The following is a 24067-nucleotide window of genomic DNA, read 5'->3' as shown; positions in this document are numbered from 1 at the left end:
CCATCACTTTTATCAATATCAAGACTTAATTCCGAACTAGCGAACTAATTTCACTAAATTCTTATCCTGACACATCTTAAGATTAGTAATTAACACTTGGATCGTTTTTATAACGATTATTTTTGGATTTATGAAGCTTAATGTGAATTCTTTACCTTTCAAACTGATGGAATGTCATCATTTTATTCAATATCATAATTTAATTCCAAACTTCCAGACAGATTTTTTTAAATTCTTATCTTTAACACTTCTCAAGGTTAAAACCTAATCGCTGATAAAGCTTAATGTGTATTCTTTAGCTCGTGAATTGATGAAACTTAATGTAAATTTTCTACATTTCAAACTTATGGAATATCACCAGTGTTATCAATATGAAGACTTAATTCCAAACATCCAAACTATTATTTTTAGTTTGATAAAGCTTAATATTAATTCTTCACCTTTCAAACTGAAGGAATATCATAACCCAATTCTAAATTTCCAAATAGATTCCATTAAATTCTTATCTTAACACATCTCAAGGTTAAAAACTAATAGTTAGACCATCTCAGGTTTTTGGAACGATTATTCCTGAATTGATGAAGCCTAATGTGAATTCACTACATTTCAAACTGATGGAATATCACCACTATTATTAACATCAAGACTTAATTCCATCTCAAGGTTCAAAACTGACACTTGAACCATCTCAGGTTTTTGCAACGATTTTTTTGTTATGTGAACCTCTTCATTTTAAACTCATGAAATATCAAAAAGACTCAATTCCAAACTTTCATCAAATCTCAGGATCTGTGTTATAAAGGAGTAAAAGCAATAATTTAAAAATTTTAGCAAAGACAAACTTTTCTTGGGAAAAAAATGTCTTTGCTAAGAAAAGACATTTACTTGACATTGTATACATTAAAATTACTTTCAACCACTGCAATTATGTTCATGATTCCACTAATTTCTAATTATAGACGTTTACACACGCTTCATCTATCTTAGATTTCATAATTAAATGAGAATTTCAATAAACTGTTAAAACTAATTTATTCAGTAAATATTGAGTTGAATTTTTCATTAAAAGTGATAATTTTTATTCAAATCATGTGTGCAAGGTCAAAGAGATTTTAAAAATTAATTGAAAATGTAAGATAACGAAATTAGAAATCGATTTATTGAACTAGTTATGAAGTGTTAGCAAAAATATTAGATCGGTCAGGATTTGTTATGGTTTATAATATTGTTTATTTGTTTGGTACTCAACCTCAATTTTATCATGATTTTCAATTCATTTAAATAAATTTATAATATTTATACCATATTTACAATAACTTGGGACTTCATAAAAATATTTATTGCTGGCAATAAAGTCCAAAATTTATTATTAATGATCGTTCAGCACCTGTGCCTTTGACAGTTGTAACCGATGGACTATCATCGCTATTATTAATAAAACTAATTTCATTGAACCCATATCCTGAGATACCTCACACCTTAATTTTTTTGTCATAAATTATTTAAACAAAAACATTCCGTTGACCCAACAGAGATTTTGTTTGTTCAAACGTGTGTGCAAACATTACGAAAATCTGACTAGATAATTTGTTTTACTGTATTAGCACTATTAAGCAACCGCAATTTTGCATAAATCACCAACACCGAACAAAACCAACAGGCAAAAATCCATTTTTAATGCACCGCATGTTTTACGACCCGAACCGCTAAAGATGTGAAAGCTGAACATCTCCGATCGAATTGTGTTAAGTGCATAAATTTTTCAAACGGCCCATTAATGAAACACAGTTAAGCAAATATAAATTGTTGGTGTCCAAACGGAGATAAAACCCGAAGATAACAGTAATTGTGCGATACCCGAGGAGTAGCGGATTTTCTATATGGATGTATCATATTTATGGCCTGAACCTGCGGAGTACCGGTATCGGTACTCCGTGCGGAGACGTCCACAAGGACAGGACACCCGATATATTGACCTATGTTCGGATACCTGTTGCCCGCGAAACTACGGCTAACTTAATTAATCCAATAATCGATTCCGGCACAACCGTAATTGGAATTTATCCAGCGGAGACCAATTTTTAACGGACCGCATCGGACTACGTGTAAACTTTTGCCGAATTTGAATTACAAATTTCTTAGATCTGCTCCACATTATTATTTATATATTTTTTTTTCAATTCTCGGTGTTTACCTGCAGTGAAAAAATTGTATTAATCCTTTGTCATAATGTTTGTAATATTGCACTGCACTCGCGTAACGGTGACACCTTTTAACACATCACTTGTATCGGTTCGCACTGTACTATGGTACGCAATCGGTGGATATCAAATGCTGTTACCTTAATTTACCTGTGCACTCGCAGGACAGCGCTCCAAGTGTACAGGTGGAGAACTAGAAAGTTTACTCACCTACACTAAACTACAGACGAGTTACGCTGACAATAGTCCATTAACTACCTATTTTTTATAAATAACGAATTAGATGCACATTATAGAAATCAGAGTATTTATTTATTTTTATTTTTTTGGAAATTCGCTTATCTGTTATCTCTTATAATTCTTATCACATGTCAGCGTTTAGTAAATAACACCTTAAAACAATGTGATAAGATTTGTTTTGTTAAATACTTGGTACTACTTTTGAATATTGCTTAAATGTAACTACTATTGCACAAAAATTTGTTTTACAATATAAACAGGTTCATCTGCATATAATAGTCGCATCTGTCGCCAGTTTATGTGTATTTTTTACAACCATAAATATCACTAGTTTTCTCCATACTTCTGTCTGGGTACAAACAAGTGTAATTCAAAACATTATACACTTTCTCTGATTATTTATATATAAATAAAAAGCACATTCTTGAAGGAATTGAAATATATTAATTAATTCTTTACAAATAATCATTTTTTGAATAACTTTCCGTACATTGACAAATTATTAAATAACTTATTGTTAATAATTAACCGTCTATATAACTATTTTATTATATTATTTAGTGTTCATAATATTTAAAATATTTATCAGAAATGATCATCATTTTGGACATCCCTTTAAATTTTCGAAATTTTTGACATTAGTTTGGACACCCCTGTAAATTGCTTTAAAAATGTGTTATGTAACGTTGGTTGCATAACTAATTCAAATTTATTTCTAAATGTTTATAAATAATTTTCAGCATACCAATTCTTTATTTGTTAATTAACAATTCGCGACAATTAATTTTTAAAATGCATGTCGTATTTTTAGGTTGTGTGATCCTAACCACACTTTCGATCTGTCAAAACATGTCAACGTCACAAATTGTAAATACTAAATAAAAATGAAAATGGAAACGCCGAAGAAAAGTTATGCGGAACTGCAGGCCAGTCTGCAACAAGAACTGGAAAAAATTAAACTGGAAGAGGTAATGTGTGTGTAAATTAATTCGACGACCGGTTTTCTAATTTGTTTCAATACAGGAAACTCTGGTCCAAGAACTCAACAACTTTCACAGTCAAAGAGCGTATTACCACGACAAAATCAAAGGGCTCAACAAATTGATACCGACGTTAAAAATCGTAAAACAGGAGGCTCAGGAGCTGGTCGGAACGATTAATGACATATCCGATTCCTCCGAACAAATCAGCGGTAAAATTAGGCAACTGGACATGGCCAGAGTAAGTATTTCGCATGAAAGCAACCACAAAATTAATTAGTTGTTGTTTTAAGAGCAACGTGGTGGAATGTCAACAAAGAGTAAGTGACCTAATCGACTTGGAAATCTGCTCTCAAGGCGTCCAAGCGGCTATCCTGGACTCGGATTACGAAAAAGGAGCGGCACATGTGCACAGATTCTTGTCAATGGACCAGTACCTTTTGAAAAGAACAGCAACAGACATGGAGAATGTTACAAACATGATGAAATCAGTTCGCACACTGCAAGATGCTGCTGGTCAGCTGAGAGCAATAGTTGAGCACAAGTTTAATGAGGCTGTGAAATCTGAAGACTTGGTGGGCATTGAGAGGTTTTTCAAGATTTTCCCTTTGTTGGGTGTGCATGAAGATGGAATCAGGGAGTTCTGCACTTATCTGAGGACCAAACTGGCTGCCACAGCTGATAAAAATTTAAAAAGTGCCATTAGCACACCTGTAGGGGACAAAAGGCACAGTATTATATTTGCAGACACTTTAAACCTGTTGTTTGAAGGCCTGGCCAGAATCATAGACACTCATCAGCCCCTGCTTGAGACCTATTATGGACCTGGCAGATTATTATCCGCAATCAGTATTTTGCAAAAGGAGTGTGATGTGCAAACTAAAAGGATTATTAATGAGTGGAAGAGTGTAAGACAAATCACCAAAAAGATGCAAACAATCACTGATGTCTCAAGGATGTCCACCACCTCCAGTTTTAGTAAAATTGAAAAGATTGACCCAAAAGATTTGGACATTCTCATTGGAGAAGTCACATTAATGCATTATAGAAGTGAATTGTACATAAGGTTCATCCACAGGAAGGTTAATGTAAGTTAACACAAAACTAATTTATAAATAATGTTGTTCAAGCAACATTTTGCAGTCTGACATGGAGGTGGGTATTCCTGAAACAGATGCCAAAACTGCAATGTTGAAGAACTTGGAATTACTGCTAAAAAACAGTGACTTAAGCCAATCTAAGCATGAGTTATTGTCACATTATTTAAGATTAGAGCAATACTTTATGGAGGAATCAGTTGCTAAAGCTGTAAATATGGATGTCTTAGAGGCATCACAGCAAACTTCCAGCATGGTTGATGATACGTTTTTCATTGTCAGAAAATGTATTAGGTCAGTACTCTCCTCTACAGATAATTAGATGTTTTAACTGTTTATATTTAGGCGCTCAATATCTACTGGAAGTTTGGATGGAATATGTGTTATCATAAACAACGCTTGCCGAGTTCTGGAGAACGATTTCTGCGAAATTTTGCGTGGACGCCTCAAGCAGGGTTACCCTTCTGGATATCTGGACCTGACACAAGCTTATAATGTGCTTCAATCTTCTATACAACAGGGAAGACTGCAGTCTGGAGATACTGAACAGTCAAGAACTGCTTTTATTGTAAACATTTCAACCAGTAACTAAGTTTTATGCTCAAATGGTTAATTTCTAGGTGGCTTTAAACAATGCAGACGCAGCAATTGAATATGTAGACACATTGTGTGATAGTGTGCTGAAAGAAATTGATCAAGCACTGCCCAAAATGAACAGCAATGAAAGGGGGAAGCTTGAGAGTTGCCTCTCAGGCCTTTCATCAGTTACGACGAATTTGAAAGAAGTTATAGAATATGGAATGCAACAGTTGAGGGCTAGTGCCATTAAACCCAGAATTAACCCATGGGTTGATGCTTTTCTGAATGTCAATCACCAGATGACTGAGGTATAAAAATAAACTGGATCAATTTCATGTTAATGTGTTGTATCTTCTGTTTAGGACGAGATATCGACGTACGAAGCTGGTGAAACCTTCGTTCAGACTTTGATCATGAATTTAGATTCCTTACTGTCATCGTTTAAAGACGTTTTATCTCCCGCCAACTATGACGCATTTACGGCAGTTGTGACCGCAGAAGTGACCCAACGTTTTGAAAAAGTTGTTTTAAAGTCCACATTCAATAGGGTAAATTTAAAATACCCAATGATTAAAATATCTACAATATAATTTTTTAGTTGGGAGGCTTAATTTTGGATAAAGAAGTGCGATCTTTGGCAGGTTTTATCACAACAACCACCTCCTGGTCCGTCAGAGATAAATTCGCCAGATTGACTCAAATAGCCACAGTATTAAACTTGGAACAAGTGGGTGAGATCAACGATTATTGGGGAAATCACGATGGTGCCCTCACTTGGAGGCTTACCCCATCAGAGTTGAGAACCATTATGGCACTTAGGTATGGCATAAATACGTCTTTATTTTGTAGGTATTGTAATGGTTTATTTTGCAGGACTGACTTCAAAGTGGATGATATTAGAAGAATTAAACTGTAAACTTAGTCTTTTATTTAATTATATATTATTTATAATAAACTGTTTATAAATGTTTTGTGCGTTTTAATGTGGGTTTAAAATAAAACTACTAAATTTACGGCAGTTGTGACCCAACGTTTTGAAAAAGTTGTTTCAATAGAGTAAATTTAAAATATCCAATAACTAAAATATCTTCAATATCATTTTTTAGTTGAGAGGCTTACTTATGGATACAGAAGTATGATTTCTGGCAGGCTTCATCATAACAACAAGCTCCTGGTCAGTTAAGAGATAAATTCGCCAGACTGACCCAAGTAGCCACAGTATTAAACTTTGAACGAGTGAGATCAACGATTATTGGGGAAATCACGATGGTGCCCTCACTTGCAGCCTTACCCCATCTGAGTTAAAAACCATTATGGTATGCCATAAATAACTCTACTTTGAAGCTATTGTAATGGTTTGTTTTACAGGACTTTAAACAAATTAAACTGTAAATTTAGGCTTCTATTTAATTGTATATTGTTTATAATAAACTGTTTATAAATATAGTGTGTGTTTTAATGTGGGTTTAAAATAAAACTACTCATTTTGGTGTTATTTTTATGTACACAACCTTTTGACAAGAATATACAGAGTAAATTGTGCTTGCATAACAAATTCTACAATTGTATACAGTTACCAGGACGGACAAACTGTTTTATATATAATTTACTGAGACGTTCAAATATTTGATTAGCGATGAAACTCGTACACCAGAACATACAAAAAAATGTTAATACAGGTTTTCGAAAATTTTTATCACAGAATATGTCAGTATTAATTAAAATTCTTACAAAAAACAAAATCAAACATGATGCTATCCATCAGAAAAACAGTCTCTCTCAAAGGCCACATTCCCTGAACAAAATTACATAAATATACAAAAAAATATTGTTCATATCTGTTTGTTCCTGTGGAATCCTACTCTTTGTACTGTTTCCAGTAAAATTCTTGCTTTACTCTGACAAAAAAATAATTATATAAACATGATGTCATGTTATATCCATTCAGATGTCAATTTTGGGGACTCGCCCGAACTGGGACATAACTGAATGTACATTACATCACTTATAAATATTGAATAGCAAAGTGTGAGCACTGTAGGTTTAGCAAAACTAATGAACTAATTAAACATATACACAACAGTAAAAAATATATCCTTAAATAACTAATAGCGTCAATTTAAACAAACTGTAGTCAAACAGCAAACTTATAATAACTAATGTTCACATTTTGCTGCATACTGAGCATACACTTTTAAAAATACACTATACAACATAAATAAATAACGTATTCGAAGCAGAGAAAACCTAGTGAACAGTAGAGTTAAAAGGACTGTTATTTTCATTCAAGGCAACCACATGTAATTTGATTTTTAAGTCCTTAAGCGTATTATTAACTACGTTTTACATGTTACAAACTAAAACTAATATTGTTTAATATTATATTCATAGATGAAAGCGTTTTTTGGCATAACTTTGATATACGTTCCCCACTGTACAAAGGGCTACAGAACCGAATAAATAAGACTTGTTACAAATAAATAAACATTAGGAAGCTAAAATTATAATCGGACGTGTCCGCCAAAAAGTTAGAGAGAATGAAAGAGAAATATACATGTTTTCAAGTCGATCATCAAGAATTGTTGGTGTTGTTGTTATACTGAGAGGGGGTCCTAAATGTCCAAGGCCACGGGCCTGAGTACTGCTGCCCTCATAAGAACGGGTTGTTCGAATTCATCGCCCCAGTCGCACCCACCTAAAAACCAACAGAGAGTTAAGCTATATTCGTACAAGATGAAACCCCAACAGTCCACTATTAGAGGCTTCCTCACCTTGAAAGGGTTCGGGGGCCAGGCGCCCGTGCCGTTGACGGCCGGCATCGGATTCATCGTCGGATAGGCGGCGAGCGGTTGGAAGCCCTGCGCGAATCCGTTCACCTTGAATGGATTGGCGAACGGCTGCATGCCGTTGGTGCCGTTCCCGTTGCCGTTCACCACCGTCGTCGACCAGTTCATGGCGCCGGTGCCGTTCGCGTTGAACGGATTCGACACGCCGTTCGTCGTGCCGTTCTCCTGCTGCGGCGCTTGGAAGGCACTCATGAAATTACCTGCAACACCTAACGTTAGTCTCACGTTTCGATTGTTGTTTTTGGGACGTACTTTGACTAGGTGAGCCGAAGATCGAGCTCTGCGGAGACGAAGAACTGTACATGGAACCGGTCGGTGTGGGTGAACTGTACAGGGACCCGTTGGATCCCGTCGATCCCCAATCGAGGGTGGACTGTGATTTGAGGGCGTTGTCCAGGTCTTTGAGGGCGGCGTACTTGTCTTCCACCGGGGGCGGTGGGGCGGTCTGTTGGTGCTGGGTCCAGCCGTTCGTGCCGTTCGTGCTGGTGCCGTTCAAGCCGTTCTGGACGCCGTTCAGGGGAGCGGGTGTCAATAAACCTGTAATCAAGGATAAGGCTGTTGTTACATGATGAATTTGACATTTATTAGATTAATTATTAAATTCGGCGAAAAGCAATGAGAGATTACAAATTAAAATGTTGGACAATGGGAATATGAATTTGTGATCTTTCATTGGAATGCAAGTTAAAGGCCTGCAAATTAAAAACAATGTACAGTAGTGGACATAATTTTAGCAACTTATTAAAATATAAAATTTTTTTTATTTTTTATTTTTTTGAAAATATTTTATTTTTGACTAACTTTCTGAAAAATAAAATAGCGATACAGTACAAAGAAATGTTCATTAAAATTTCAGGGAAAAACCTCAAAAATATTGCTAAAATTTGAAATTAATTTTCACATTTTATAATATAAAAAATTAAAAAATCAATATTTTTTCGTATATTTTTTAACAAATAAGGTCAACTGAAAAAAAAAAAACAAAATTTCTTAGGCAAAAATCAATTTTAAATTTGAACAATACAAATTTTTTTCCATGAAATGTTTATGAAAAAAAAAAAAAAAAAAATGTATACTCTATGTTCTTTTTGGAAAGCTCATCAAAAATAGAATATTTTCAAAAAAAAGTCAATTACGTAATTTTTTATGAATTTTTGAAAATTTTTATTAAATTTATTAAAATAATATTTATATTTTTTTATGATTTGTCATGTTTTTGTTTTTGGAAAAAACCAAAATGTTTGAATTAATAAGTGTGTTCATAAAAATTTCAAAAAAAAACCTCAAAAAATAGTATTTTTTTTTTTAAATTGAAAAACTGCCGATTTTTTGGCGACTTTTTTATACTATATGTTTATTTTTTCAAAAGGTACATCAAAAACGGCAGATATTCAAAAAAATGTCAATAATGTAATTTTTCAATTTTTTTTTTGAATATTTGAAAATTTAGAATTATTATTAAAATGAGGTTTTACGTTTTATATTAAAAAAAATCAAAAAATCAATATTTTTTCATACATTTTAACATATAAAGAAGTACTTGTTTTGGTCAATTGAAAAAAATCAAAATTACTTAGGGAAAAATTAATTTTCAATTTTTGATTGGAGGATAATATATTTTTGTCCAAACTTTGAACTTTTTTGATTCCAACGGTTTCTTTACTGAAATACATCCTTAATAATTTTGACAATTCAGTCGACGTCTGATTTTATTAGACACACTTTTATTGACTCGATTAATTCACTTTTTATTTGTCTAGAAGATATAAAAGGAATGATTTGATTGTTAGGACGTTTTCTTATTGTATTTTCACCAGAGAATATTACATCATATTTGTTAACAAAACAATTTCTGGAGAGCATCTCATGTTTTTAACGGTGTCAGCAATATCTAGACCTTGATGTTTGGCTGCAATATTTAACATTTTAAAGAGTTGCTGTAATAATGACCACTGCTGTAACTTACATTGTAAAATGAAATTTTAGTGACAATGTACCTATGGTTGGTTAATAACCATACCCCTATGCTGCTATAAACTATAATAAAAAAGGTACTAAAGTTAAAAACACAAAATATGGAAGTCAACAAAAACGTAGCTTGAGCTGTGACTACAAATGCCAAAAATAATTGAAACAAATTAAGGGTAAGACGAATGTAAATTAGTAAAAATTGTAGAATTGGAATTTATTTTGCTCTTCTACTGCGGTGCTGGTGACTTACTGCGCAGATTATTGTTTGAACACTTTGGAAATAGAGGCACTTCGTTCAATACGGGGCCGTTATTGGTGAACTTCAGATCAAATATACTGAAGCTGTTGGAGGCTGAAATGAAACATTTTATCACACAAAAAATTCAGCTAGTATTCATTATTATCAGACGTGAGGCACTTCTTTAAAATATGTGTTTGTGACAACAAATAGATTACAATTAGTTGACACAGGCGTATTTATTATAGTTCGTTTCGAAAAGTCTTGATACAGACGCAAACATCCTGCAACACGTCCAAGTCAAACAATGTTATTCATCCTCAACTCAAGGACAATTCGCGAGAACTCAAGAAACCTAATTAAGCGACCATTTTTTTTTTCTAGAACTAGCACTTGATTCACCATGTCATTAATTAACTTATTTTAATTAATTTAAGGCAATTAAACGGATGTGTACAAACCAAAAACCGCTTTATCGGAAGAGAAAGTCGACGGTTTAAAATCGTTAAAAAAACAGGAAAGTACGTTAAATGAACACATGTAAAATCGGGTAATTTAGATACCACAGGCATTCCTTCAAAGTGTTTTTAGATACCGACCCCCCTAACGACGACACCACTTAAGAGACTCCATTTATTATTATTCGTGTAATTGCCTGGCATATTAATTCCTTCCTTTTTAGATAGCGTCAAGATTTATACACACACAAAGTGCACCATAATCGACGTAAACAAAATTGTGTTTCCAGTGAGATCACTCGTAACATGCAAAGTTTAAAGGTTTAACAGTTTCGTGCAATAAAGAAAAACACTCCCTTACATTATTCCAGCATAAATATTAATAAAACTTGCAAAACAACCTTCATCAATGATGTATTCATACTTTCAAATTAAAGCTACATCTTCCCCAAAGAAATAATTCCAAGGCTTAAGAAACATATTTTTGGTACTATTATGTGGTGGGTTACTGGAAATCGATAAAGGATGAACCATTTCAATGCAATAACTAACTAAATATGAGTGGTATCACCAGAAAATACCTTTTCCAAAAGTATTTTTTGCACTGAAATACCTCTAGAATGAAGCTACATCTTCCCCAAAGAAATAATTCCAACACTTGACACACATATTTTTTGTACCATTATGTAGTAGGTTACTGGAAATCGATAAAGGATGAACCATTTCAATGCAATAACTAACTACATATGAGTGGTACCACCAGAAAATGCCTTTTTCCAAAAATATTTTTTACACTGAATACCTCCGGAATGAAGCTACATCTTCCCCAAAGAAATAATTCCAAGGCTTGACACACATATTTCTAGTACTATTATGTGGTAGGTTACTGGAAATCGATAAAGGATGGACCATTTCAACACAATAACTAACTAAATATGAGTGGTACCACCAGAAAATGCCTTCTTTCAAAAATATTCTTTACACTGAAATACCTCCAGAATGAAGCTACATCTTCTCCAAAGAAATAATTCCAAGGTTTGACACACATATTTTTAGTACTATTATTTAGTAGGTTACTGAAAATCGATGAAGGAGGGACCATTTCAACGCAATAACTAACTACATATGAGTGGTACCACCAAAAAATGCCTTTTTCCAAAAATATTTTTTACAGTGAAATACCTCCGGAATGAAGCTACATCTTCCCCAAAGAAATAATTCCAGGGTTTGACACACATATTTTTAGTACTATTATTTAGTAGGTTACTGAAAATCGATGAAGGATGGACCATTTCAACGCAATAACTAACTACATATGAGTGGTACCACCAAAAAATGCCTTTTTCCAAAAATATTTTTTACACTGAAATACCTCCGGAATGAAGCTACATCTTCCCCAAAGAAATAATTCCAAGGTTTGACGCACATATTTTTAGTACTATTATTTAGTAGGTTACTGAAAATCGATGAAGGATGGACCATTTCAACGCAATAACTAACTACATATGAGTGGTACCACCAAAAAATGCCTTTTTCCAAAAATATTTTTTACACTGAAATACCTCCGGAATGAAGCTACATCTTCCCCAAAGAAATAATTACAAGGCTTGACACACATATTTTTAGTACTATTATGTAGTAGGTTACTGGAAATTGATAAAGGATGGACCATTTCACGCAACAACTAACTACATATGAGTGGTACCACCAGAAAATACCTTCTTCAAAATAATTTTTTGCACTGAAATACCTCCAGAATGAAGCTACATTTTCCCTAAAGAAATAATTCCAAGGCTTGACACACATATTTTTAGTACTATTATGTAGTAGGTTACTGGAAAGCGATAAAGGATGGACCATTTCAACGCAATAACTAACTACATATGAGTGGTACCACCAAAAAATGCCTTTTTCCAAAAATATTTTTTACACTGAAATATCTCCGGAATGAAGCTACATCTTCCCCAAAGAAGTAATTTCAAGGTTTGACACACATATTTTTAGTACTATTATTTAGTAGGTTACTGAAAATCGATGAAGGATGGACCATTTCAACGCAATAACTAACTACATATGAGTGGTACCACCAAAAAATGACTTCTTTCAAAAATATTTTACATTTTACTTCAGTGTATAAAATATTTTTGGAAGAAGGCATTTTCTGGTGGTACCACTTATATGTAAACATTCTATTGTAATGCTACATTCTTTACCGATTTCGATTAACCTACTAATAGTACTAATAAAAATATGTCGATTAAAATTTAAAACTTCCAGTCTTTGCATATTTTTTGTAGAGTAGTAGTTCCATTCTCAAAGTTTTAAGCTGGTTTATTAAAGTATTTTCTAGTGGTACCACCCATATGTAATTATTAATTTGAAATGGTGAGGGCAAAAAGGAAAGATTGTTATTAGAGTAGCTATTCATAATACATTTCTCACTAATTAATGTGTGATGATTAAACCCCGTTGGGGACCTAATTCGTGTACTCTAAAGGTGTGAAGGTGTGTTAAAACCATACGAAAAAACAAAACAGACCAAATAAGAACAACTCATTAATTAAAGACAAAATAACTAAATGTCAGATTAGATTTGTAAACTTTACACTCGAATATAAATAGACGTCCCATTATGTTGTGGTATCTTTGTTGTGAGAAAGTGTGTGACACACTTATGCCCGATATCTATTCACTTTTTATAATAACGAAATGATACCTGACCTCGCACAATTTATATGATTAAAGTCGTGCATGTACAGACTGCATAATACCAGCCATGAAAAAAAAAGGGAAAGTCGTCGATGTGGTTCCGGTAAAATTGTTAACGATTCGGGATCACAGTGTGACATGGTCAAGGACGAAGCCTCGCCGTCGTGTAATTCATTAAATAACCAACATTTAATTAAGTGGAAAAAATATTTCTGCGTGTATTGTGTGGCATTAAATCATTACAAATTCATTAGCTGTGAATCCGTAATGGGTACACCGGTAAATGACACCCTTAGAAAAATTGATTACTATTAAAAATTAATAGTTTAAACAAATCGACGATTCGATATGGTCAAGGACAAACAGCGGCAAATACGTTAAATAATCAACATTTAATTAAATAAAGAATTATATTTCCAGGTATGCACGTCAATGGGATTTTGCAAGTTGTGCCGAACCAGAAAAAATCGGTTGGTGATCCTTGCCGTCCATCCTTGGGTCTCTAATTCCCAGCACAAACGTCGGATTGTGTTAAGTGAACGAGCACAAGCCCACCGTGTCTGTGTTAATTGGTAAAATCGCATCCAAGGCCAATCGGTTCTCACTAACCGCGTTTTCGTTTCGTTTAGAAACTCCCGTGTTTTTTCTTTTTTATACTACGTCGTTGTTTGAAGCACTGAACGGGGGAAAGGTCGTTTCCTCGGTTCGACACTGGACCGTCGTCTTGCGGTTTTTCACGGTCCGCCGCTATCTTTTCCTCGTCCACTTTTTCCGTCCATTGTCTTGGGAACAGTGCAGTCGGACCACCGGTACACCAGTTGCGTTGGGTACCACGGCGGCCGCCGTGCTTGAATACGCCATTGATGAAGGTTTTTTTGCATGTTTTATTAATATTTATGCTGGAATAATGTAAGTGTTTTTCTTTGTTGCACAAAGAAGCCATTTTCTGGTGGTACCTCCAGAACGAAGCTACATCTTCCCCAAAGAAATAATTTCAAGGCTTGACACACATATTTTTAGTACTATTATGTAGTAGGTTACTGGAAATCGATAAAGGATGGACCATTTCAACGCAATAACTGACTACATAAGAGTGGTACCACCAGAAAATACCTTCTTCCAAAAATATTTTTTACACTGAAATACCTCCAGAACGAAGCTACACCTTCCCCAAAGAAATAATTTCAAGGCTTGACACACATATTTTTAGTACTATTATGTAGTAGGTTACTGGAAATCGATAAAAGATGGACCATTTCAACGCAATAACTAACTACATATGAATGGTATCACCAGAAAATGACTTGTTTCAAAAAAATTTTTTACACTGAAGTACTTCCAGAATGAAGCTACATCTTCCCTAAAGAAATAATTCCAGGTTTGACACACATATTTTTAGTACTATTATGTAGTAGGTTACTGGAAATCGACAAAAGATGAATCATTTCATCGCAATAACTAACTACATATGAGTGGTACCACCAGAAAATGCTTTCTTCCAAAAATATTTTTTACATTGAAATACCTTCAGAATGAAGCTACATCTTCCCCAAAGAAATAATTCCAAGGCTTGACACACATATTTTTAGTACTATTATGTAGTAGGTTACTGGAAATCGACAAAGGATGAACCATTTCAACGCTATAACTAACTGCATATGAGTGGTACCACCAGAAAATGCCTTCTTCCAAAAATATTTTTTACACTGAAATACTTCCAGAATGAAGCTACATCTTACCCAAAGAAATAATTTCAAGGCTTGACATACATATCTTTAGTACTATTATGTAGTAGGTTACTGGAAATCGATAAAAGATGGACCATTTCAACGCAATAACTAACTACATATGAATGGTACCACCAGAAAATGACTTGTTTCAAAAATATTTTTTACACTGAAATACCTCCAAAATGAAGCTACATCTTCCCCAAAGAAATAATTCCAATACTTGACACAAATATTTTTAGTACTATTATGCAGTAGGTTACTGGAAATCGATAAAGGATGGACCATTTCAACGCAATAACTAACTACATATGAATAGTACCACCAGAAAATGACTTATTCGAAAAATATTTTTTACACTGTAGTACCGCCAGAATGAAGCTACATCTTCCCCAAAGAAATAATTCCATGCTTGACACACATATTTTTAGTACTATTATGTAGTAGGTTACTGAAAATCGATAAAGGATGAACCATTTTAACGCAATAACTAACTACATATGAATGGTACCACCAGAAAATGACTTATTCGAAAAATATTTTTTACACTGTAGTACCGCCAGAATGAAGCTACATCTTCCCCAAAGAAATAATTCCATGCTTGATACACATATTTTTAGTACTATTATGTAGTAGGTTACTGAAAATCGATAAAGGATGAACCATTTTAACGTTATAACTCTAACTATATATGAGTGGTACCACCAGAAAATGCCTTCTTCCAAAAATATTTTTTACACTGAAATATCTCCAGAACGAAGCTACATCTTCCCCAAAGAAATAATTCCAATGCTTCACACACATATTTTTAGTACTATTATGTTGTAGGTTACTAGAAATTGGTAAAGGATGTATCATTTCAAAACAATGGTTACATATGGGTGGTACCATCAGAACATGCGTTCTTTCAAAAATCTGTTCTGAATACCTTCTGAATGAAGCTTCATCTTTCCCTATAATTACATATAGGTGGTACCACCAGAAAATATCTTATTCCAAAAATCTTTTTTACTAGGAATATCTCCACAATGAAGGTACATCTTTTTGCCCAAATACAAATAATTCCCAACTAAACTAATTTCAGTACTTCTGATTCAAAATGAAGCCACATTATCCTCAAAAGAATTTCAAGAAATATTTTTAGCTAGTATGATCAGGTATTTAAATTTTCTAGTTGAAACTACTAATAACCTTGCTATTCATTAAACCAGATTCTGATTCAACTTGTCTTGTCATAAATACATCCCTTGATAAATTAACCACCATTAAAAATTAATAGTTACCCACAACAACAGCACAAAAAGAACGGGTGCACAAATTGGTACGCCCGGTACAAGGGCGTACTCATTTATGAAAATTACATCTCATTTCCATGCCCATGTTCGTAAGGACATGCACGTCAACGCCGAAACTCACTCGGGGCAGATGTTGCCCGTAATTTGGCTAATTGCAACGGCGAATTTGAGTTTTCGGTGCATTTTTTTGCACGCTTTGTTACCCGGGCGCCGACACTGTGAACAATGGGACGCCTAATTGCCGTTCAGACTTCTTTACGGCCTTTAAACTGGCTCTAATCTAATTGAACCAAGACCGACGGCCAAGGTAACACAATTTATTTTAGGAACTGTCTTCAACAATGCGAACTCGCGGGTTCAGAATAGATCTCTAAGAAATAGAGAACAAAAAAACGAATTAATACAATTAGAATGTTAATAAAATAATAAATCGTTGGCGTAATTCGATGTTCGACGCAAATGACCCGGAAATAATGAATGTAACATATTGTGTTGCAGCGTCTGTTTTTCGTAGCGTGACTGAAGCGTAATCTCTTGAGATTTATTAATAAATTGTACGTGGATTGAATTTCACAAATAGTACGCATTCATTTATACTGCATAAAGATAATTAATTAATAACGAAACCTTTTACTGGCAACAATAGTAAACATCATTTTATTGATTAAAAATATTAAAATATTGAAAATATTTTTTAAACTATTATTTCATGAAGTTATTTTTATTTTATTTGTTAAATTTATAGAAATTATTTGTTCTCCTATGAAGTTATATTATTTTATTTACAAAATTGATAAAAATATAAAGAAATATCGAAAATAAAATATATATTTCTTTAAAAATTATTGAGATTTATGAAGTTATTTTTATTTTGTTCCATGAAATTATATTTATTTTACTTTTAAAATTGAAAGAAGTAAAGAGAAACATCGAAAATAAAATGTATATTTCTTTAAAAATTATTGAGATTTATGAAGTTATTTTTATTTTGTTTATTAAGTTGATAGAAATTATTTTGTTCCATGAAGTTATATTTATTTTACTTATAAAACTGAAAAAAGTAAAGAGAAATATTGAAAATAAAATGTATATTTTTTTAAAAATTATTGAGATTTATGATGTTATATGTATTTTACTTATAAAACTGAAAAAAGTAAAGAGAAATATTGAAAATAAAATGTATATTTCTTTAAAAATTAAAGAGGTTTATGAAGTTATTTTAATTTTGTTTATTAAGTTAGTAGAAATTATTTTGTTCCATGAAGTTATATTTATTTTAGTTATAAAACTGAAAAGAGTAAAGAGAAATATTGAAAATAAAATGTATTTTTCTTTAAAAATTATTGAGTTTTATGAAGTTATTTTTATTTTGTTTATTAAGTTGATAGAAATTATTTTGTTCCACGAAGTTATATTTATTTTACTTATAAAACTGAAAAAAGTAAAGAGAAATATTGAAAATAAAATGTATATTTTTTTAAAAATTATTGAGATTTATGAAGTAATATTTATTTTACTTATAAAACTGAAAAAAGGAAAGAGAAATATTGAAAATAAAATGTATATTTCTTTAAAAATTATTAAGATTTATGAAGTTATGTTTATTTTGTATATTAAGTTGATAGAAATTATCTTGTTCCATGAAGTTATATTTATTTTAATTATAAAACTGAAAAAAAATAAAGAGCAATATTGAAAATAAAATGTATATTTCTTTAAAAATTATTAAGATTTATGAAGTTATGTTTATTTTGTATATTAAGTTGATAGAAATTATCTTGTTCCATGAAGTTATATTTATTTTACTTATAAAACTGAAAAAGGTAGAGAAATATTCAAAATAAAATATATATTTCTTTAAAAATTATTGAGTTTTATGAAGTTATTTTTATTTTATTTATTAACTCAATAGAAATTATTTTGTTCCATGAAGTTATATTTATTATACCTATAAAACTGGAAAATGTAAAGAGAAATATTCAAAATAAAATACATTTTTCTTTGAAAATTATCGAGTTTTATGAAGTTATTTTTATTTTGTTTATTAAGTTGATAGAAATTATTTTGTTCCATGAAGTTATATTTATTTTAGTTATAAAACTGAAAAGAGTAAAGAGAAATATTGAAAATAAAATGTATTTTTCTTTAAAAATTATTGAGTTTTATGAAGTTATTTTTATTTTGTTTATTAAGTTGATAGAAATTATTTTGTTCCACGAAGTTATATTTATTTTACTTATAAAACTGAAAAAAGTAAAGAGAAATATTGAAAATAAAATGTATATTTTTTTAAAAATTATTGAGATTTATGAAGTAATATTTATTTTACTTATAAAACTGAAAAAAGTAAAGAGAAATATTGAAAATAAAATGTATATTTCTTTAAAAATTATTAAGATTTATGAAGTTATGTTTATTTTGTATATTAAGTTGATAGAAATTATCTTGTTCCATGAAGTTATATTTATTTTAATTATAAAACTGAAAAAAAAAATAAAGAGAAATATTGAAAATAAAATGTATATTTCTTTAAAAATTATTAAGATTTATGAAGTTATGTTTATTTTGTATATTAAGTTGATAGAAATTATCTTGTTCCATGAAGTTATATTTATTTTACTTATAAAACTGAAAAAGGTAGAGAAATATTCAAAATAAAATATATATTTCTTTAAAAATTATTGAGTTTTATGAAGTTATTTTTATTTTATTTATTAACTCAATAGAAATTATTTTGTTCCACGAAGTTATATTTATTATACCTATAAAACTGGAAAATGTAAAGAGAAATATTCAAAATAAAATACATTTTTCTTTGAAAATTATCGAGTTTTATGAAGTTATTTTTATTTTGTTTATTAAGTTGATAGAAATTATTTTGTTCCATGAAGTTATATTTATTTTAGTTATAAAACTGAAAAGAGTAAAGAGAAATATTGAAAATAAAATGTATTTTTCTTTAAAAATTACTGAGTTTTATGAAGTTATTTTTATTTTGTTTATTAAGTTGATAGAAATTATTTTGTTCCACGAAGTTATTATTTTACTTATAAAACTGAAAAAAGTAAAGAGAAATATTGAAAATAAAATGTATATTTTTTTAAAAATTATTGAGATTTATGATGTTATATTTATTTTACTCATAAAACTGAAAAAAGTAAAGAGAAATATTGAAAATAAAATGTATATTTCTTTAAAAATTATTAAGATTTATGAAGTTATTTTTATTTTGTATATTAAGTTGATAGAAATTATTTTGTTCCATGAAGTTATATTTATTTTACTTATAAAACTGAAAAAGGTAAAGAGAGATATTGAAAATATATATATTTATTTAAAAATTATTGAGTTTCATGAAGTTATTTTTATTTCGTTTATTAAGTTGATAGAAATTATTTTGTTCCACGAAGTTATATTTATTTTACTTATAAAACTGAAAAAAGTAAAGAGAAATATTGAAAATAAAATGTATATTTTTTTAAAAATTATTGAGATTTATGATGTTATATTTATTTTACTCATAAAACTGAAAAAAGTAAAGAGAAATATTGAAAATAAAATGTATATTTCTTTAAAAATTATTAAGATTTATGAAGTTATGTTTATTTTGTATATTAAGTTGATAGAAATTATTTTGTTCCATGAAGTTATATTTATTTTACTTATAAAACTGAAAAAGGTAAAGAGAGATATTGAAAATATATATATTTATTTAAAAATTATTGAGTTTCATGAAGTTATTTTTATTTTATTTATTAAGTTGATACAAATTTTTTTGTTACATGAAGTTATATTTATTTTAAAATAATTAAGATTTATGAAGTTATTTTTATTTTATTTATTAACTTGATAAACATTATTTTGTTCCATGAAGTTATATTTATTTTAGTTACAAAATTAATAAAAATAATGAGAAACATTTAAAATAAAATGTATATTTCTTTTACAATAATTAAGATTTATGAATTTATTTTTATTTTATTTATTAAATTGATAGATTTTCTTTTGTTCCATGAAATTATATTTATTTTACTTACAAAATTGATAAAAATAAAGAGAAACATGGGAAATAAAATGTATATTTCTTTAAAAATAATTGAGTTTTATGAAGTTATTTTTATTTCATTTGATAGAAATTATTTTGTTTCATGAAACAATGTTTATTTTATTTATAAATTTGATAAAAATAAAAAGGAACAATGAAAATTAAATGTATATGTTTAAAAAAAATATTGTGTTTTAAGTTAATTTTATTTTATTTATTAATTTGATGGAAATTATTTCCATGAATATGGCTTTAAAATTATTGTGTTTTATAAAGTTTATTTTATTTATAAAACTGATCTAATATAAAATATTTATTTTTTATTTACAAATCGATAATAATCAAAGACATATATAATAATGAAAATAAAAAATGTTGTTCAACCAACCTGTCGATGTGCCATTGGTGGCGGAGTGGTTGCTGAACACCGGGTTGTTGTCGAAATTGGCGAAGGAAGCGGCCCCGTTGCCGGCGTTGTTGTTCATCTGGAAGATATCCGCCTTGTCGAAGTCGGCCACGAAGTCGTTGTTCCTGTTGACCTCCGGCCTGGTCCTGTGCGTGTTCTGGGGCGGCGGCACCGTCACCGTCCCGTTGTGCACGCCGTTGACGCGGGCCAGAGGCTTATGGTCGGCCACCGCGGGCGGCTGCCGGGGCCGCTCCGGCTTGACGCCGTTGCTGGCGGGCGCCGCGCCCGGATCGAGGTAGTAGCGCCGCCGCTCGTACTTGTCCACCATGAAGTCGCGGATGGCCTGCTCGTCATTCGTCAGGGGCAGGGTGGTGCCCTCGTGGAGGCCGAGCCACGTCTTCCTGCAGTAGTCGTTGCCGCGGCTGCGCAGCAGCTCGATCTCGTCTTGCGTGAACGTCGCCATGGAGATGCTCTTCACCCTGTGCGGCGGGGTTATGCCGCGTCTGGAAGAGGAAAGAGGAAATGCTTTACGAGTGGAGGACAAGTGGGACATGCTCTTGAACAACGGGGAAGTTGTGCCTTGCATTAGACTGTTTCAAAAAAAATCGACAAATTTTTTTTTTCTTATTTATATCGAAAATCTTGTTGGAAATGGTAAAAAAAAATACTGTGAAAGTTACAGCTCTTAATATTAATATTAAAAGGTGTCGCATCGAAAATTTAATTTTAACGTGTTCTTTTGGATTTTGAAATTTTTTAACTCTCGTTAGAGATAATATTTCAAAATGATCAAAACACATTTTTAGAGAAAATTTAACGCTCTACAAAAAATGTCTCTTACAGTTTTTTGATATATCCATTTTTTCAAAAGTTATTTAACATTAAAGTTGGATTGATTCAAAATTTTGACATTTTTCTTATTTTCTGAGGCAACCATCAACTTTATGGAAAAATGTTATATGACATTTTTTGTAGAAAATTCAATTTCCTATAACTTATCTCCGAAAAAATTTTTTATATTTTTTACAGATCATGAGTTACCTGCTGAAAACTAAAAATTTTATTAAATAAATGTTATTTTACTGCTTAAAATTAAGCATTTAATTAAATAAATAGATTTTTACTAAAAAAATTGATTGTTTATTATAATCAAAGTAGTATATGTCGTTACACTAACATACTTTATTACAATTTGGCAATTTTTTTCTGTATTCACTTATAACTAGCAATAAGTATTGTAATTGCTCTTCATTTTTCGTGAAACACTTATTGCTAGTTATAAGTGAATACAGAAAAAAAATTGCCAAATTATAGTAAAAGTCTGTTAGTGTAACGATATATACTACTTTGATTATAATAAATAAATTACTTTTATTTTATTTATTAAGTTGATAGAAATTATTTTGTTCCATGAAGTTATACTTATTTTACTTATAAAACTGAAAAAAGTAAAGAGAAATATTGAAAATAAAATATATATTTCTTTAAAAATTATTGAGTTTTATGAAGTTATATTTATTATATTTATAAAACTAAAAAAAGTAAAGAGAAATATTCAAAATAAAACATATATTTCTCTAAAAATTATTGAGATTTATGAAGATATTTTTATTTTATTTATTAACTTGATAGGAATTATTTTGTTTCATGAAGTTTTATTTCTTTTACTTATAAAACTGAAAAAAGTAAAGAGAAATATTTAAAACAAAACATATATTTCTTTAAAAATTATTGAGATTTATGAAGTTATTTTTATTTTATTTATTAACTTGATAGAAATTAATTTGTTTCATGAAGTTATATTTCTTTTACTTATAAAACTGAAAAAAGTAAAGAGAAATATTGAAAATAAAAAGTATATTTCGCTAAAAATTATTGAGATACAGAAAAAAAATTGCCAAATTGTAGTAAAAGTCTGTTAGTGTAACGATATATACTACTTTGATTATAATAAACAATCAATTTTTTTAGTAAAAATTTATTTAAATAAAATGCTTAATTTTAAGCAGTAAAACAACATTTATTTAATAAAATTTTTAGTTTTCTGCAGATAACTTATGATCTGCAAAAAATATCAAAAACTTTTTCGGAGATAAATTATAGGAAATTGAATTCTCTACAAAAAATGTCATATAAAATTTTCCCATAAAGTTGGTGGTTGCCTCAGAAAATGAGAAAAATGTCAAAATTTTAAATCAATCCAACTTTAATGTTAAATAACTTTTGAAAAAATGAATATATCAAAAAACTGTAAGAGACATTTTTTGTAGAGCGTTAAATTTTCTATAAAAATCTGTTTTGATCATTTTGAAATATTATCACTAACGAGAGTTAAAAAATTTCAAAATCCAAGAGAACACCGTTCCCGTGTTATTTAAACGGGAAACAGTTTACCTTGCATAATAGTTTTTCTACTAAATTGGCAACATGGTACACCAAAGCACTACGTAATTAATTTATCCATCTTAGCCAGCATCAATATAAAAATGCACCTTTACCTGCACCGTTCCTTCAAAGGCAATTTAAACGGCTGTCAACATTGTAAAGAGTTTCAAATTTTTAAAGGGGCATAATTACAGAATAGACCACTAGCAGTGCAATAAATTGATGCATTCCAGATTCCGACCTTGCAATTTAAACTGAATAATTACTCCGGGTCTTCAGGTAAATTCTTATTACAATACTTAATCTTATTTATCCGACAAGATAGTTTGACGTGCCTCGGTACGCCCTTTATTAAATATTCCACGGCTTTACGACGTAACATTACGCCTCTTATTAAAATATTTGGCTCTTTCCGGCGTTCCCGTCATTCCCACCGCTTCGTTGTGATCCCCACGTGTGAGCTCGTCGTCTTCAAAACAGTCAAGATTCAAGATAAAGTAAATTGGGGGATTTGGCGTCGATTTAAATTAATTTTCACAATTCCTCTAAACAGTGTCAACCTTTTAAGTCATACAGTTAAGTAACGTAAGTATTAAACAGCTGAGAAACGGGCTCAGAAATAATTAAAATAAACCAGTATTGGTTGAATGCTTTCACAAATATTTATAGACAGTACAGTATACGTGTATCATAAAATGTTTTGGTTAATAAGCCCACCGTTAAGACCGCACGCCCCCATATTAAAAGTCTGCAAAACACCTGTCCATCTACCTGAAAATCAACGGACTGATATTAAACAACAGCTGTTTCGAATTAAGTACCAAGGTAAAAACAGAGCGGCAAGCTTCACACTGCCGGTTCCATGAGTTTAAGCTTAGACCATGGACATT

General features: G+C 30.8%; 3 protein-coding genes across 4 annotated transcripts in view; 1 reads left to right on the top strand and 2 right to left on the bottom strand.

Annotated features, from left to right (window-relative positions):
• Positions 1 to 2317, bottom strand: part of LOC109604114 (myosin-VIIa) — a 35232-nt gene extending 32915 nt beyond the window's left edge. For both annotated transcript variants that reach the window (XM_049966926.1, XM_049966927.1), the window contains exon 1: positions 2195 to 2317. The gene's annotated coding sequence lies outside the window, so the exon portion shown is untranslated. The remainder of the gene's footprint in view (positions 1 to 2194) is intronic.
• A 933-nt stretch (positions 2318 to 3250) lies between these two features.
• Positions 3251 to 6066, top strand: LOC109604113 (conserved oligomeric Golgi complex subunit 4). Its single transcript, XM_020020641.2, has 9 exons — positions 3251 to 3409; positions 3465 to 3662; positions 3715 to 4509; positions 4565 to 4812; positions 4864 to 5086; positions 5139 to 5405; positions 5460 to 5645; positions 5696 to 5916; positions 5971 to 6066. Exons 1-9 carry the CDS (start codon positions 3326 to 3328, stop codon positions 6011 to 6013), a joined length of 2265 nt encoding a protein of 754 aa, XP_019876200.2. The 5' UTR covers positions 3251 to 3325; the 3' UTR covers positions 6014 to 6066.
• A 515-nt stretch (positions 6067 to 6581) lies between these two features.
• LOC109604111 (arf-GAP domain and FG repeat-containing protein 1) overlaps positions 6582 to 24067 on the bottom strand; it is a 67758-nt gene continuing 50272 nt past the window's right edge. Inside the window, exons 2-5 of the mRNA XM_049966006.1 lie at positions 20775 to 21295; positions 8196 to 8480; positions 7869 to 8143; positions 6582 to 7792 (exon numbers count right to left, since the gene is read on the bottom strand). Coding sequence (XP_049821963.1) covers positions 7748 to 7792; positions 7869 to 8143; positions 8196 to 8480; positions 20775 to 21295 — 1126 coding nt within the window. The 3' untranslated portion in view covers positions 6582 to 7747. The remainder of the gene's footprint in view (positions 7793 to 7868; positions 8144 to 8195; positions 8481 to 20774; positions 21296 to 24067) is intronic.

Source organism: Aethina tumida, chromosome 4 (assembly GCF_024364675.1).
Source record: "Aethina tumida isolate Nest 87 chromosome 4, icAetTumi1.1, whole genome shotgun sequence".
Classification (NCBI taxonomy): Eukaryota; Metazoa; Arthropoda; class Insecta; order Coleoptera; family Nitidulidae; genus Aethina; species Aethina tumida.
The sequence above is the reverse complement of the archived record's forward strand: the minus strand, read 5'-3'. Positions and strand labels throughout refer to the sequence as shown.

Coding starts and splice junctions, on each gene's coding strand:
- LOC109604113 (XM_020020641.2), top strand. CDS start 3,326: ATGAAAATGGAAACGCCGAAGAAAAGTTATGCGGAACTGCAGGCCAGT. Junction 5,087..5,138: donor AGTCAAGAACTGCTTTTATT/GTAAACATTTCA, acceptor GTTAATTTCTAG/GTGGCTTTAAACAATGCAGA. Junction 5,646..5,695: donor TAAAGTCCACATTCAATAGG/GTAAATTTAAAA, acceptor ATAATTTTTTAG/TTGGGAGGCTTAATTTTGGA.